The sequence below is a fragment of the Oryctolagus cuniculus genome, chromosome X (genome assembly GCF_964237555.1).
Source record: "Oryctolagus cuniculus chromosome X, mOryCun1.1, whole genome shotgun sequence".
NCBI classification, from domain to species: Eukaryota; Metazoa; Chordata; class Mammalia; order Lagomorpha; family Leporidae; genus Oryctolagus; species Oryctolagus cuniculus.
The window spans coordinates 48,100,826-48,119,439 of NC_091453.1; the positions used below are offsets into that span (position 1 = coordinate 48,100,826).

The following is an 18,614-nucleotide window of genomic DNA, read 5'->3' on the forward strand; positions in this document are numbered from 1 at the left end:
ATTCCACATGGCATTTTAACAACTATGCCGTAAGTTTTATTCTAAATGTCAAGAGAGGACACTAAAAACGTGCAGCAGTGGGAATGATGTGATCTGATTTACATTTTTAAAGGACGTATATTCTGCTGGTTTCTATAGAAAATGGATTCAGGCAGGTAAGAAGGCAAGCAAGGATACCAGGGAAGAGATGATGATGGCTCAAACAGGGTGGTAGCAGTAGGAAGCAGAGGGATTTAGCACACAATGTACGTGTAGAGATGACAGGAATTGCTGATGGATCAGATGTGACAGAAAAGGGGAAAAGAATAATCAAGGATGATTGCAAAGTTCTTAACTTCAGCAAGTGGGAAGAACCTCCTGGCTCCGGGCTTCTGATCGGCCCAGCTGTGGTCATTATGACCACTTGGGGAGTGAACCAGCAGATGGAAGACCTCTCCTTCTGTCTCTCTGTCTCTCTGTCTCTCTCTCTGTAACACTACCCCTCAAACAAGTAAATAAATCTTTAAAAAATAATAAAACATAAGTGGGGGAGAGAAGGAAAACCTGCAGAGGGGACTGAGATGGAACGAGGTGTCCTGAGAGCCAAGTGAACAGAGTATTTCCAGAAAGGGGATTTAGTCAGCTGAATCAAAGGTGCTTACAAGCTGAGTCTGATGAGTAGTGGAGTAGTAGGGGCAGAGGCTCATTTAGAATGGGCGCAGTCTCTGTACCAACAAGTATTCCACTGGATGACATCTATTCATGCACATTTCTGCTTTCCTTTACCCTGTAAGCTCCCTGAGGCCAGGGAAGCAGTCTTCCCTTCACCTGGTATTCAGCACAGCACCTGGACCACAGAAGCTATTCAATCAATCCTTGTTAGCCCCATTTGAATTTCAAATCTCAAACATTCAGAAAGCACCTAGCTCACCCACTTCAAAGTATTGAAAATACGGATCTAAGAACATCTTGGATCCTCCACTGGCCTTATAAGAGATCATAGAGCTTCCTTTACAAGCTCATTCCCATACTATTCAATGCCAAATGATTAATTCCCTCTCTGGGCACAAACTATAAAGCTTACTTCCCCTGGCGCTTTTAAACTCAAAAACCAGGAAAGGTCTACCTTTGTATGGAGAAAAATAGCCACCCCTGCACCTCTGCACTTCGATATCCCCTTTGTGTCTGATCACTTAAAGGTACTAACCTTCACTTTCATCCAGGGAAGAAGTATAGAACACGGTCCTTTCTCGCAGCAAGCGCTTTGAAATTGTGATTGGTTTGTGCCTTCTTGCTGTCACCCGAGGTGGAGGCACTGGGGGCGCAGCACTTTCCTCGGGTGGGCCTAAGTAGATCTGTGGAAGGGTAAGGAAGATATCCAGGAAACAATTAGATCAAGTTTTTTGTCTCTCCAGTGCTACCTACCAGTTGGTGCCAACCAGCATCACATATAGAGACTGCCATACAACCACCAATATGGCTAAAGAAACTGAAGAGATTTACTTAATCATACTAGCCACCAGCAAAGGGCTTAGAGATCCTTCCATGCTTAAAGCACAATACCTGGAACTTCTCAACATGGAGGAGAGAAGTCAGACACAAGACTGCAACATTAGGAGCCGGCACTGAGGTGTAGGAGGTTAAGGTGCCCTTTCAACACCAATATCCCATATCAGAGTGTAGGTTCTGGTCCTGGTTATTTTGCTTCCAATCCACATTCCTATTAATGCATGTGGGAAGGCAATGAAAGATGGCTCAAGTATCTGGGCCACTGCCACCCAAGTGGGAGACCCAGATGGAGTTCAGGCTCCTGGTTTCAGCCTGTCCCAGACCTGGCTGCTGTGGCCATTTGGGGAGTAACCAGCAGATCGAAGATTGCTTGCTTGCTCTCTCTCTCTCTCTCTCTCTTTTTCTCTGCTTTTCAAGTAAATAAATAAAATACAACTTTAAAAAAAAGACCACAACATCTATCCTGAATTTTCTATTTACTGCCTGGGAAGCCTTAAGCAAACCGCTTCCCTTACTGTCTGTAACAAGAGGATAGCACCACCTACTTCCCAGGGTGTGGTAAAAACCAAGTGTAATGGCCGGCGCCACGGCTCACTAGGCTAATCCTCCGCCTGTGGCGTCGGCACACCGGGTTCTAGTCCCGGTCAGGGCGCCGGATTCTGTCCCGGTTGCCCCTCTTCCAGGACAGCTCTCTGCTGTGGCCTGGGAGTGCAGTGGAGGATGGCCCAAGTGCTTGGGTCCTGCACCAGCATGGGAGACCAGGAGAAGCACCTGGCTCCTGGCTTCGGATCAGCGCGGTGCGCCGGCCAAAGCGGCCATTGAGGGGTGAACCAACGGAAAAGGATGACCTTTCTCCCTGTCTCTCTCACTGTCCACTCTGCCTGCAAAAAAAATTAAATTAAAAAAAAATCAAGTGTAATGGGTTGTCCAAGTTCATTTTGTGGGTTGGAGTGGGATGTGGAGAAAAACTGAACACATCTACATACACATATACACATGTGCTCTATACTTCCGAAAGGATACCAAAGAATATGGTTATTTTTTGTCTCAAGGCATGATTAATATTTAGTTGGAGAAAAGAGGGAAGAAGGACATGGTTTTCTCTTATATGTGATTTCATTCTTTTAAAATTTCATACCATGGTGTATTAGCTGTTCAATTAAATAAAATAAAAAATAGAATTAAAAATGAAACCAAACTGCCTTGGATGTTACAAAGAGTGCTGCAGGAGTACAGGAGGAGCTGTGATTTGAGTTTTTATACAGGATGAGCATCTCTAATCCAAAAGTTCAAAATCCCAAGTCCTCCAAATTCTCCAAAATCAGAAATATTTTCAGTACCAAAATGACACCACAAGTATAAAGAAATGTTGCTTCATGTATAAAATTATGGGATTACCTCTAGGCCATGTGTATATAAGATGTATATGAAATTTAATGACTATCATGTTTAGAATTGGATCCCACCCCCAAGATATCTCATTTTGTGTGTGTGTGTGTGAGAGTATATACATGTGTATGTGTATGGGTGTATTTGTATGTATATATATTCCCAGAAATCTAAAACATCTGAATTCTGACATACTTCTTATCCCAAGCATTTCAGATAAGGGCTACTCAACCTGTATAGTGTCTGATGTGTATGTTAGAATCTTCCTCTCTGGAGAAACCAATTTTAGCCTGAGTACATACACTTTCAGATAACACTCATATGTGGTGCAAGAGGAAAGGGGCCACTGTTCAGGCAGTGAAAATAACAAAATCAACTCTAATCATTAGTGTGAAAAGAAATGTTGGGCTGGTGCTGTGGAATAGTAGGTAAAACTATTGCCTTTGGCACTGGCATCCCATATGGATGCCAGTTCGAGTCCTGGCTGTTCCACTTCCAATCCAGTTCCCTGCTAAAGTGCCTGGGAAAGCAGCAGAAGATGGCCCAAATGCTTGGGCCCCTGCACCCATATGGGAGACTCAGAAGAAGCTCCTGGCTCCTGACTTCAGATCAGCCCAGCTCTAGCCATTGTGGCCATTTAGGGAGATAACACTGAAGAGAAAAATTTTTGTGATTTTAGGTTAGGGAAAGATTTCCTAGATGTAGTGTTTACAAAAGAAAAGAACTGATAAATCAGATTTCATCAATTAAAAGACTTGTGCTTTTCTAAAACACATTGTTAAGAGAGTGGGTGAAGCTACAGGCTCAGTTAAAACATTTGCAAATCATATATATGATAAAAGACTTGTATCCAGGACATACAAAGAACCCACAAAACTTAGTAATAAAACAAATAAATCAGTTGAAAATGGACAAAATACTTGAACACTTTACTAAAGAAAATATACAAAATGGCAAACATAAAAAGAGTTCAACATCATTAGGTCATTAGAGAAATGCCAATTACAACCACAATGAGATGCCACTGCATACTTAATTAGAATGGTTACAATTGTTTTTCTTGTTGTGAATCTCATGTTACAAATTTATTTTTATAGTTTTAAAATTTAAGAACTTTCATGCTTAATGAAAATTTAACAATTTCTAACATTTTGCCACAATTATGTCATATGTTGACATGCAGATATATACTATTTTTTTCTTGAAAACAGGTATATTAATAAAAGATTAACCCACAACACATGTTGTGAAAGATATGGAGGAATTAAGATTTTCATGGTTGGTGACAATGTAAAGTGGTACAATGTTAGAATATTTTTTTTAAATGACCAAATGAAATAATCTAAATTGTTATATAATCATTAATAATTTTGAACTCAGTTTTAAAACTCTCAAAGGAGAAATCACCAGACCCAGATGGTTTAACTAGAGAATTCTGTTACACATATAAAGAATTAATATAAATTTTAGTCTCTCCAAGAAAGTTAAATGATACAGTTTCTTAGGAAAATAGTTGAGCAATTTTTAGAAAGTTTAACATGTAATTATCATATGGATTATTCACTGCACTCCTGCATATTTACTCAAAGTATAAGAAAACAGTCACATAGACTTTTACAAAAATTTTCATAGTTTCTTTATTTGTAATAGTTTCACCTGGAAACAACAAAAGTGCCCATCAATTTGCAAATAGGTAATCAAATTGTGGTGTATATATGATGGAATGCTACTCAGCAATAAAAAGGAATAAACCATTGATTAATGCAACAAGTTCAATTAATCTGAAAATTGCATTGAATGAAAAAAACAAGACACACACACATGAAGATATACACACAGACATACATACAAGCACACACATATGTCCTATATGACTGCATTTTTTATATAAAACTTTGAAAAATGGAATTAACCCATACTGACAGCAAATTGATCAGTGGATGCCTGAAGCTGGCAGGGATGTGGGGTGGTGAGAGGGGAAGGACTTCAAAGGGACAAGAAGACTTTTGAGGGTGATGAAATTTGTTTATTTTCTTGATTGTAGTGATGATGTATGCATATACAAAAATTATTAAAAGCAAACACTGTAAATATGTCTACCTCTATAAAGCTGTTTAAGAAAAAAAAATAACAACATATTCTCCTGCAGACTTAGGAGTGCCTGTTCCCTCACAAATATTTGCTGAGCAAGAATCTCTATATTAAGATGACAAAATGCTTTCCAATATTTTCTGTAACTACCAAGTTATTCTTTTCATGTTTCAATATATATTCTGCTTGGAATATATTTCTAGGTGTGGTGTGAAAGAAAGATAATTTTACAAATGGATGACCAATTTTCCATATTATATTTCTAATATAAAATTTAAAACTGTCCCAAACAGGTTTTCTTAACCAAAATACAAATACAGAAGCTATCATGCAAAATAATAGCAGCCCTGACATAAACATCCTAATTCCAAGGCAAAAGATGTCCCTGGAAAATTACAAGGTAAGTAGTAAATGTTGTTGAAGAAAGCTCTAAAAAGTCTCTAAATTTTAGATATCTAACACATCTGAGTTCAAATCTCAGCTCTGTCACTTATGACCTGTGTCACCTTAGGTAAGTCATTTAATCTCTCTGGGCCTCAATTTTGTAATCTGTCAAACAGGTATATTTAAATTAAACCTTCAAGCATAATTTTCACAATGCACTGAAAAATGTTCAAGTGCCTTTCTAGCATGAATCCACCTTCCCTCTCTGCAAAGCCTTTCCATTTGGTCTGGAATAGAGCTTCTCGACTAGCGGCAATTTAATCCCCCAGGGCACATTTCATGAAGTCTGTGGAAATGTTCTATTCTCACATCTGTGAGAGGGAGTTTAGCATCTAGTGGGAGAGGCCAAGGATGCTGTTTAACATCCTACAGAACACAGGGCAGTCTTCACAACAAAGATTTTTGGCACTAAATATCAAAATGGTGTCTAGGTTGAGAAATCCTGCTCGAGCAAAATAAATGGGAAAAGCAAATGGGAATATGATTACTAAATGAATACTGGCTCCAAGAAAATTTTCATCCCAAACTCAATTTCTGAAAATAATTTAGAAAAATTGAGTGAAGGAAAACAGAATGCATATTTAGCATATTTACTGCTATCCATCCATCCATTCATCCATCCATCCAACAATCTCTTCTGATTGCACCAAGGTGAGTATTAATGGAGGCAAACGCATCATCTCCATTATTTCCCCTTGCCCAGCTAGATGGCACCCTTCCTTGCTGAGGCATTCATCATAGGACCTTCCTTCCCAGACACCCTTCTCTCAGTCTCACTTCATAATTCACAGAAAGGGGAGGTCAACAGAAGTAAAATTCCACATTTCAATACTAACAAACACATTGGCATCTACATAGATAAACTTACCCTTTCTCCTCCTCACTCTCTACCTAAGGAAAGCACCTCTACCTGTGCTCTGGATCTCTGGATCCTATCTCATCTCCTTCTGGCTCTTCAGGGACCTTCCTCCATCATTCACCTCCTTTGTTACTCTAATGTTTTTTAAAGGCATTTAAACTAACTTAAGCCTCTCCAGTTAAAACCACACCCCACCACTCTCAACAATACATCCTTTCTTCTTCACTTCCTGGCCAGTTTGGCTTCCAGTTCTTCATCTTCCATTTGCTCCTCAATTAGGTCTTCTGTTTCCACAAGAATTATCATTTACCTCCTAATTGTTAAATCCAAGGAACACTTTTTCAATCCCTATCATGACTCTCCAGCATTTGACCCAGTGAGCCACTCTCTGTCTAAAAGTGCTTCTCTCTTTACTTTCTCGAATGATCCTATTCCTAATTCTATGACACCTCCTGGCCTCTTTCATTGGCTCCCTCCAAATTTTGATCTTCCCCAGGAGTGTGGTCCCAGTTACCTAATGATCTCACTAATCTACCTTGCACTATCAGATATCCCCACGGTTTCTATGCCAATAAATCTAATTGCCTGCTCAGTATTGCTATCTGCATATCCCAGAGGTATCTCAAACCCAATATCTGCAGAATTAAACAGATTTAATTCTTCTCCTAGTATTATTTATTACATGAAACAATACTAATGTCCAAGACAGAAATCTGAAAATTATTGTACTAGCATTTTTCTCTCACATGCCACATTCATTAAGTCACTAAGTTCTAGCATTTATGCTTCCTTAATATGTCTCCAATCTACTCCCTCTGCTCATTGCCACTACCTCAGTTTAGAGCCTCATCATGTCTCCAATTACCACAATCATCTCCCATCCTGTCTCTCATCACTCTATAATCTTTCTAGCCTGGTGCAGAAAGTGTAATCCTTCTAAACTTAAATCTAAGAGTGCTAATCCCCTGCTTAAAATATTTCAGTGACTCATCACTATCCTCGGGACAAAGTCTAAATTCCTTGGTCAGCACACACATAATCTGACCAATCTCCAGACCCTGTTACCCTATATTCACCATATTCCTTTCATTCACACCCCACGCTACTGCTATTACTGAATTATTGTTAGTCTCTGAACTATTGAGTTCTTTGGTTTCTTGTGGTACTTTAGTTCTTTGATTTCTCATTGCTGTGTGTATGTAGAGATGGCCATGTCTAAAACACCTTCCCCCTTTATGGCAGAGGCTATTAATTGCCTCCCAGCATCCATCCTCTTCTTCTTACTTTTATTAATAGAAGTCCCTGAGTTTTAGCCAGGATCCCATGCCTCCATTTGCCAGCCTCCCTTGTAGCTACATAAGCCATGTAACTAAGTTTTAGACAATAAAATACAAGTGGAGTTGATGTATACAAACTTCTGGATCATGTTTTTTAAAAGAACCTGTCTACATTTCAGTCTCTCATTTCTCTTTCTCTCTAGGTAGTAAATGGAGACAAATAAACAGCAATCTCGGATCCAGAGATTAAAGTCCAATGGTGAAAATGGTAGAGTTGGCCCATCAATCTTGAATCATTCACCTCTAGACTTTACATGAGAGATACATGAACTTCCATCTTACCTAAGCCTCATTCTACAGTCCTGTGGTGCAGGAGGATCTCTGTTACAGGAAGCCAGCCTATACCCTAATTAATCTGCTTCTCGATGTTTCTCTGACCTGATACATTAGCCACTGTATGAAGCCTTCTCTGATTCATTTTCCCTGTGCTTCCAAAACATTCAATGTTCGTCTTTATCACAGTAGTTATCACACTGCATTCTAAGTGTTAATTGGTCCTAATTACTGAGCCCCATGACTTTCCTGACAACAGAGATTTCTGCCTTATTCATGTCTAGAAGTTAAGCCCTAGTAGGACATCCAATAACAGGCAACAGCTCAATGACAGTTTTTAGAATGAATGGATGAATCTTGGCTGCCAGGCCCTTTAAAGGCTATTAAATAAAAGAGCTTTTTAAAATTGACACATAATAATTGTACATATTTATGGGATAGAATGTGATAATTCTATAGATGTATGTAATAAGTAATGATCACATTTGAGATAATTAACATTTAACTCTAAACAGTCATTATTTCTTTGTGTTGGGAAGTATGAAACACCTCTCTTTTAGTTCTGTGTGTGTGTGACAGATATATATATATATATATATATATATATATAGAGAGAGAGAGAGAGAGAGAGAGAGAGAGAGGAGAGGCAAGATTTATTTAAGTCAGAAACTTGCTGCAGCAGCCAGGAGGGGTGCTCCAAGAGAGGAAGACCCCATCTCTTTTAGTTCTTTATAAAATATATAATAGGGGCTGGCATTTGGTGCAGCAGTTAAGATGCTCCTTAGGATACCCACATGCCATATCAGAATGTCTAGGTTCAAGCCTAGGCTCCACTTACTACCCCAGCTTCCTGCTAATGTGCACCATGGGAGGTAGCAGGTTATGGCCCAAGTACTTGGGTCTTTGCCACCTACATGGGAAACATGGGATTGAGTTCTAGGTTCATGGCTTTGGCCTGGCCCCATCCTGTTGTTGCAGGCACCATGGAGAGTGAACCAGTAGATGGAAGATTCTGTGTATGTGTGTGTGAATTTGTGTTTGTTTTTCAAATGAAATGAAAATTAAAAAAATAGAACTAAATTGTTGTGAACTTCTAATGCACTATAGTAAAACTTATTTCTCCTATGTAACCATATTTTGCTATCCATATCCAACCTCCCACTGTCCTTGCTGTTCTTCCTGGCCTCTACTGACCATTATTCTGTTCTCTACTTCTATAAAATTAACTTTTTTTCAGCTTTCTCATATGAATGAGAACATGCTGTACTTGTCTTTCTGTGTCTGGCCCATTTCACTCAGCATAATGATCTCCAGTGTTGCTGCAGTGACAAGATTTCATTTGTTTTTATGACTGAATAATATATCATTGTGTGTGTGTGTGTGTGTGTGTGTGTATGTGTGCCATATTTTCTTTACTATTCACTCTTACGGGAAGTGGGAAGAAAGAGTATAACACAGAGGTTAAAGAGTCAGCTTGGAATCAGAGTCAGTGCACTGTGACCTTGTCACTTATTAGCAGTGCAATCTTGGGCAGTGTACTCAAACTCTATGAGTCTCAAACTTGAGGGTAAATTTGCATTTTGCAAACTTCAGCTGCAAAATGAAAATAATAATACGATCTACCTTATAGAGTTGTTGCGATAACTGAATGCCATAATATATACAAAGAACTTGGCCTGGTATATACTAAGCACTCAATAAATGGTAATGATTACAATTATTACCTACCCTAAAAGGGGCTTAAACCTACATTTCCTTGGAATGAGACAGAGTTAGAAGGAAATATACATATTCAGAAGGAGAGGGGGAAGGAACAGAGAAATATTTGAGATTTTAGTAAAAGTGGGTGAAGTCATTATAAGTTATAAAACTCAGGGGATGTGGACTTAATGGCTGTTCAACATCTCTGTCACATTAGATGATCTTACTTCCTTCCTGGTTACACAAAGTATCCACTTGTCATTGATAAAGCCCCTTCCTGACAGCCTGCTCTTCTACAAGGATCTAAAGTCCTTAATAAGGATATGGGCTTTGTGACTTCCAGGGTTTATAATGAGAGCTGCCAATTCCAGCTGGACAGGGTGCTGTCTGCAGGTCCTATCACCCCCACGTAGACTGAGTTATTGGTCAGGAGCCTTTTGAGACCAGTCCTGCCAATGTACCAGTAGATAGGGCTCAGAGAAGGTGCTTGGTGGGCTTAATAACACATTATCTTTCAGTGAGAGAAGTCCAGAAAAGCAGAGGGGATAATTCCTATTGTGCATCCTCTCTAAAATCAAAATGTGGCCTCCATAACCCTACAGTCATCATGGTTGCAACATCATTCCCAGAGCTGGCCTACAGATGTAAACCTTGGGGCCATGCTTTAATGCGGAAATATTGGCAATAACTGTGGTAGGAAGAATTCACTTACCTCTCTTGCTATTCTGCAGGCCTTCCAAAAGCCTCACTTCACATCTCTTTTTTAATGATGAACTTTAAGCCTATGTGTTACTGCTATTCCCCTTGGAAAGACAAATGGAGCAAATAATCTTCCTTGATCACTCAAATGCATCCACTCTGATCGCTTTGCTGTTCAACATGCCAAACATACTTCTACTTATGGACCTTTACACTTGGTTTTCACCATTCACAAAATTGCTCTTTCCCAAGGTAGTCACCATGACTTGGACTCCTACTCTATTTGGTTCACTGTCGAAATGTCACAATAACAGAGGCCTTCTCTGACTGCCTTGTGTAAAACACCAAACCCCTTAACCCTGTTTTATTTTTCTTTAAAGCATTTACCACCTGATAAATATCTTGAGTTTTTTAGTGCCTTTTTCTCCCCAGTAGAATACAAGATCCATGAAAGGAGGGTCTTTATTTTATTTTAAGGTATATCTCCCAATGCCTACAACTGGGCCTGGAATGCATTAAGAATTTGGTATTTATTGAATTAATGGATATTTAATGGATATTATCAGTGCCTTAAAAATGGAACTGTAATGTAGAGCTATCACTAGTGAGATTGCAAAGAAAAATTTGGGGACAATTCTATAACTTTTCTTAAGAGTAAGGAAGGGAGGCCGGCGCCGCAGCTCACTTGGCTAATCCTCTGCCTGCGGCGCCGGCACCCCAGATTCTAGTCCAGGTTGGGGCACCGGATTCTGTCCCAGTTGCTCCTCTTCCAATTCAACTCTCTTCTGTGGCCCGGGAAAGCGGTGGAGGATGGCCCAAATGCTTGGGCCTTGCACCTGCATGGGAGACCAGGAGGAAGCGCCTGCTCCTGGCTTTGGATCGGCACAGCGTCGGCCATAGCAGCCATTTGGGGGGGGGGGTGAACCAACAGAAGGAAGACCTTTCTCTCTTTCTCTCTCTCACTGTCTACTCTGCCTGTCAAAAAAAAAAAAAAGAGTAAGGAAAGGAAGAGATGAGAAGCACAATATGTCTTGGTAGTCCAATTTTAATGCAAAAAATCTTTTAGAGGCCAAAAGGGAGTTAGGAGAGGCCCCAAGAAAAGAAGTTCAGTTGTCTCTACTAAATTCCCTATTAACTTCTTGAGTATCCATGGAAGATTTACTCAAAGAAGATTCTGAGAGAGGAATAACCATGTACCCTTTGAAAATAGCAAAAACAATTTCTAAAGAAATGGGAAAGTCACCGCATATGGGGCCTTTCTACACGGCTGAATACCAGCTTACACAGGTTATAAAATAAGCTCTCCTGCATCTCATGCAATCATTGTAAAGGGGAGGTAGCAGCAATAGCAAGAGAAGGCGTAATGATGGTACTAGCTGCTGACCTAGGATACTAGCTAAAATATTACTTTGGAGGAACAAACTTTTTCCAAGTTCAAGCCACAGGTCAGAGTTGATTTCCATAGTCTATTGCTACACAGGCTTTGTTATGTGTTATTTATAGTTCTAACATATCTTAACTCATTTATTGACTTCACAAATTTCTTTCTCTGAACAAAAATTCCTTTCTCTATAAAGAGAATTTGGGCTTAGAGAACATGGTTGATCAACTAATACATTAGAGAATCAATTCCTCTATCCACCTTTGACACAGGGTCAAAAGAGAAGAGAAAAACTAGAAACATAAAAGTTGAAGAAATTATCACTAGAACTTGGCAGGGGACATACTCTTAATTTTCCTCCTCTGGACTCCTGGAGTGGTTCTTCTACAGCTGAAAAATTAAGTAGGAATTCTTAACTCATTGACAGAGTTGATCAACTGACTAGGGAGAAAACTAGAAAGGTGATTTTAGGCCAAATGCTTGGCTGGGGATAAAGAGTGTACATTGTCCAAGGTTACCTAACAATAAGTGCTGGCGCTAAGATAGGACTTGAGATGTATTTGACTTAAAGGCTAACACTCTTTCTAGTATTTAACAATGACAGAAACCTTTTTTTAAAAAGATTTATTTATTTGAAAGGCAGAATTAGAGAGAGAGAGTAAGAGTGAACTTCCATCTGTTGATTTACTCCCCAAATGGCCACAATGGCTAGGGCTGGATCAGGCTGAAGCCAGAAGCCTGGAACTCAATCTGGATTTTCCACATGGGTGGCAGGGTCTCAAGTACTTGGGCCATCTTCAACTGCCTTCCCAGGCACATCAGCAGGGAGCTGGATAGGAAGTGGAACAGCCGGGACTTGGACCAGTGCTCATATGGGATGCTAGGATTGCAGGCAGCAGCTTAATCCATTGCACTACAATGCCAGTGCTGAAGAAAATATTTTAAGTTTAAAAGACATTCCTTGGGTAGCACCAGTGTCTGGCAGAACTTATTTTCCCACCCTCCAAAACTCCAAAAAGAGGACAGACTGATTTCTGTAGACTTTCTGTAGACTGGTGAAGAACACTTAGGGCTTCACAGTCTTTGGTAGTAACTTGAGAAAAAAATTCCAGAAGGTGGCCAGAGAGGAGTCTGGGGTGGGTGGGGGCCAAATCAGTGCTGTTGTCTGCGCATTTGGTTGGCTCTGAGTAAATGCTAGCTGTGCTTAATTCTGGAGACCTGGTCTAAGAGAACTGAATAGCCAAGCAGTGTGAGTACTTTTTCATTCTGATGGGCCTTGATTATTGACCAGATCTATAGTCAGGAGCCCAACTCCTGGAAATTCCTCTTCTGAAGGCACCTAAATCTGGATAACACTTGTGGGGCTTTGAAACCTAGACAAGAGAGGGATCACCGCCATTGAGAAGAGGGTTAATGAATGCTTGCATGAGTTTGGTCACATACTATGTCTTTTCTTCTCTGTCATGTCTTTAGGTGTCAAAAGAGAAGAAACTTAATGTAATATGGTCACTTCCAATAGCCAAAGGCCAACAGATCCAAACTCATTCTAACTCTTGGAAATCTTGGCAGAACTGAGCAACTATCCAGATTCTCCCCAGATGCCATTTCAGAGTTGCAAATATCAGACTGTCCAAAAAACATCTTGCCTGTCTATAAATCAAAGCCCCAATACTTGGCACTGAAGAATCCCAGCTTTCCATCAAGTATCCATTTATTCTCTGGCTAAGGCTGTTAGGCTTTCTGGGATCTGGTTATATTAGCAAAAACCATACTCTGAACTACATTAGAAACAAAGGTGGCGATGGGTCAAAAATAATGAGCTCTTAGCATTTGGCACAGATCAGTTTAAACATCAAGTGTGTCACCAAGTTTGCTTAGAGTATGTACAGAGTTTTGAAAATGTCACGTCTGTTGTTACCGAGAGCCAAATTTTTTAAAAGAGGGCTGTCACTAAGGCTATTTTTGGCATCAGCAACACATAGTCTTTAAGGTCTTTTTAGATATAACATTCTAGAATTCTATCAAGTTCTACCCATACATTATACTTATGGAAATACTGATGTTCAAAGTGAGTTGCCCAAGGCCTCAAAGCTAGTATATGATAGAACTGAGACTAGAATACATGAATTCTAATGCCAAATCTGGTACCCATTCTTCTTGAAACATAGTACATCCTGTATGGAATAGTTATATACTCCCACTGAGTGCATTCAATAGGTCTATAATGCATACTCTATGATCTACTGCCCTGGTCAGTTTTCTTGTGGAGAGACTATCGGGGAGAGAGGAGTGAAAATGAAATCAGAACTTATTAGGGATATCTCTCTGTACTGGTTATGGATTATATGTTTTTTACTAAGAATGTGATGGCAGATTTCAAGTGGTGTTTTCCTTTGAGACTAATTTAGGATGTTTTTAGGCTAGAAGTAAAGAGTTTCTCTCTGTCACCTAACAACCATAAATAAACAATGGTCTAGGGACCTCTAAAAAAATCCTCTTCTGACCACAAAGATTCAATAGGTATTAAGACAGAAGGATTATGGGAGAATATCATCAGTAAAGTAAAGTTTACCTCCCATCCATTCAAAAAGGGGTGACAGGTGGTGTAAGGCATAGGGAGGTACTTAAGTTTGGTGGGCAATATACCATCTAAAAAAAATACTTAACACATTTGTCTCATGAATCCTCCCAATAACCCAGTGAGGTAGGTCTAATTATCAGTCTCATTTTTAAAACAAAGGAAACAAGGCTGGGGTGGGGGATGGAGGGTCAACTGGCTTGTTTGAGACCACCCAGCTTGCAAAAGATAGAATTGGGATTCAACCTCAGTACAATGAGGTCCATTGAGTACTGTCTGGTTCCAAAGCTATTTTTTTACATTCTTTCCATTATATTTTACCTCTAAGGATATTTGGGGAGCCTACAGAGATGGCCTGGACATTTCCAGGGTTACACGTAAGCAGTCTTAATCCAAAAGCAGCACCAACCTAGTTATCAGTCTCCAAACCTCAAAGCAAAGAAAAAGCCCACTCTCTCTCCCAAAGCTCCTCCACTGATTCCTGGTCTCAGAAATTTCTATTGGCACCATCACCAGACTGCTTTCAAGTACAGTTGCAAAAGTAAACCCATCTGGCTCTCTAACACACTCGTCTGATCTCAATGTTACTGTATTAATCCAGATTCTAGCGTTCAAATCTGAGACTTCAGTCCACTGACATAAGAACAGCAAAGGCAAAAGCTAACGATAAGACAATAATCATGAGATGTTTTTAAATTCTGAAAAGTGGCTGATTTTATATTCTGTCCTCCTCCTTTCTCTCTCTCTCTCTCCTTCATTTCCCACAGAAACAAAAATCCTAGAAAAAGAGAATAAAGACATATGTTTAATTTATGATGGTGTGACAAACTTAACTCATGTAGGCCTCAGCTTATCTGTAAGTAAGACTGGGGAGATTACCCCATAAAGTTGTTGTGAGGATTCAGTGATAATAATCAGTTCTAATAACTGAATAGGAAATGGTTACACAGTGCTGGACACACAGCAAGCTCTCAATAAATGCTATTACTTTTCCTATTGTTCTTACAGTGTCAACTGGAGAGAGGAAGGGAAGGAAAGGTTATTCTCATCCACTGCTGAATCCTGAGCATAATTCTTATGGTGAACATAATTCAGAAGGTGACTCATGGGAACTATTTCAGCTCTCTGAACACTGGGGGTAAACCCCCATCTTAAAGCTGTCTCCTACAGTTATCACCCTATCTCATAGGCTTGGACCCTTATTTACCTCAAACACATCCTAACCTTACTTTGAAACATTAAGAGAACTGGACTTTAGGAGGATGTGTGAACATCATTTTTACTTAGCCAGGGTTGAAAATTTGGTGTTTTTGTTCAAAGATTAACTATGACTAATGAACACATCTGAAATTTCTCAATTTAATTCTTTGCTCAAAGATATTTTTCTTCAGGTTACCCTTTGATCTTAATATTCAGACTTAAACAGTTTTTTCTGAAGACTCATTTGCAAATGTTTGCCAAATCCCCAGCTAACTATGTATTAGACTCTAAAAATGTCCTCATATGTACAGATTAATAAAAATGCTATTTTAAACCTCCTTTCATTTAACCTTTAATTTCTGAAATTAAAGACAATGAAACAGACTTGGCTTAATTAGAATTTTTCATGGTCTCCTTATATACACATATATAAATGAATATTCATATGTAGACACAGATCAGCTATATACTTTAAAAGGTAAATACATAAATCTGTATAGTAAAATCTATAAAGTATAAGTATATAATTAAGTAATATTTTAAGATATTTACATATGTACTTACCTAATTTTGTACACAGACATATAAAGGTACTTCTAAAAGTTCACGGAAAATGGAATTAAAAGTATGAGTTTATATTAGCGCAAAAAATGTTTAAGTCATGCATTGTTTTTTTATACTACACTTTCCACATATTAAGAAAAACCTGGCACCAAGAGAAACTCTTGCATCAAATTCCATTTTGCTATGAACTTTTTACAGTACCCTCCTATGTGTGTACCCACCTACCAACCCATTGTCTCAAAAAGCAGAGATGGAGGGACACATTCATCTGTTCTGTTGCTGCCCTCTGGTGGCAGACAAAAATTCCCAGAGGCCACATTTCAGAAAAAAAGGAGGAATAAACCAGAATTGGAAGGGTCTGTTTTTCCTGGGTTGCTAGACTGGCTGTCTGAAAAATAAATACATAAATCAGAGTCCTTTCTTAAAGGGGGCTCTTGTTTGCCTCCTGAAATCCATTACATTGCTACAACACTGGTTTTTATTTCTCTGGATTAGGTCCCATTTGGGCATTTGGGAACATAGGCAGCATTTGAGTTTCCACAAACTCCACATTGAGAACAGCCCTGCAATCTCTGGCCAGTTTACAGGAAGAATTGCCCTCAACCATCTATGTCTTGCAGTAAAGACTGTGGCATTCAGTTTTCCCTCAGTCATGGCATCTAACCACACATCTTTGGAGATAAAGGCAAAATCCATGTTGACACACACTGATAATAGATTTTCTAATTCTCTTGAAAATAATTATTCTCCCAGAAAACTATACTTAAAGCAATTAAGCAAGATCCCATGTGATTAAAACAAAAACAGCTCTCACTCAGTAAAAGGGAGATAGGCGATAAAGACAGAACTCAAGGAAGACTCAAACAGTTAAGTCAACAGTAATGATGCAAAGATAAGCACAACTCATTGCTACCTGTAACACCTCACATAAAACAGGTCCCCCACTCAATGAGGTATAGCCCTAACTTGATGGACTTAGATTTAAGTCTCAGCTTTACCACTCGCCATGTTCAGTGCCTCCATTTCCACATCAAAGAAATGGACATAATAACCATCATTCACGAAATTAGAAAAAGGACCAAATGTGCTAAATGCACATTGGCTCACACTAGCTGCCTGGCCTGATTCCATGCCCACTGAATACAAATCTTAGTCTAAGGAGGCTAAGGAGGCAGACCTAGCGCCAATGAATAGAGCAGAAAGGGAGGAAAAGAGCCAATACCAGGTTGTGCAGCAGGTAAAACAAGTTTGCAAAGCCCAAGTGAAACAACTGGGAAGAGTTTCCAGTTCTTTTATAAACCAGCTGGGATGCACTGCGGGGTGTGAGCTGAGGTTTCAAAGAGTACATAACTGAGAATGGATTTGGAGAAATATAAGTTTGTTACCACTGCTGTACCACGGGAAAAGAAGTTTTATGTAAAATTCAGGGTCTGGATCAGAAGATTTTAAAGTTTCTTTGCAGTTCTAATATGTAAATGAATCCATCTTGTATTCTGTCCCCGTAAGTGAAATAACTCTCCGTTCTCAAAACGAAATCACTAAGAACTGCCTTCAGAGCTGCTCCTGTAATTTCGGGCAGCTCCCCAAAACAGAATGTTCAGGAAACAAAAGTCAACCTTCCCCTGCAAGTACAAATTACCTCTGTGTTTCAAGCTCACAGCATCAGGTTCGGGCACCCTGATACAGACTGCTCAGCGAGCCAGGAAGAGCAAGAACTTCAGAATAACTGACAATGCTGTTACCAGTGTACAGTACTATAGAGACAGATCTTCTTGCCCAGTTCCATATCTACTTTTCCACTTTAGAAAAAAGAAGTCACTTAGAGAAGATGGATATTCCTTTAAGTATCAATTCTACTAACATGTTCACATTTTACTTACAGAATACTACTTTTATTTGATTTACAGAATATTTACTGAATACTCTTAAAAGAGAAGCTTGAGGAAGGGAATGACAGAGAAACTAAAAACCCATGTCTTTAAGCCCTTTGCTATTAAAGAGCAAGTGGAAGTGGAAAAAGAAACACATTACTGAAATTATAATATATGTCAACTGAAAAAATCATATTCCATTAGCTGAACGACTTGGCTAGAACATTTAATCCCTGATACTAGTACAGCAGCATCAGCTCTCACATATATTATCTCTTTTAATCCTCACCAACACCCTATGAGGTTGCAGCTACATAAGGTCCAGAATTTCTGGAACAATCTCATCCACACATCCTTTCGGTCTGTTTTTCAAAACAGCAATTTGATAAATGTATAATAAACCAAGACTTCATTTTATATCACTACATAAGATGCTTCATATGAAATAAATTCCCAAATTAGAAGGGATCCTTGGTTACCATGTTTTTGTTTGGAACACATGGTCAGAATACATTATGGTATCACATAAAGGTCAGAAATTCAATCACTTAATACATATTTACAGGTTACAAGCATGTGGCAATTTCACTTAACAGCTGACCACTGCTTAACAGAAATGATATCCTATTGGATCTTGGGGATAACAGATAACTGGTACTTCAACTGCTCTTCAAATTATGCCAAATAATAAACTTTTAGCATCTTAGCAAAATCACACTTTTATGAAATGGACTGGGAT

At 39.2% G+C, this 18,614-nt stretch overlaps 1 protein-coding gene across 1 annotated transcript in view; it reads right to left on the reverse strand.

Moving 5' to 3' along the window:
* OPHN1 (oligophrenin 1) overlaps positions 1-18,614 on the reverse strand; it is a 363,857-nt gene that overhangs the window by 24,705 nt on the left and 320,538 nt on the right. The window contains exon 20 of the mRNA XM_051827157.2: positions 1,187-1,334. Within this exon, the coding sequence (XP_051683117.2) occupies positions 1,187-1,334 (148 nt within the window). The remainder of the gene's footprint in view (positions 1-1,186; positions 1,335-18,614) is intronic.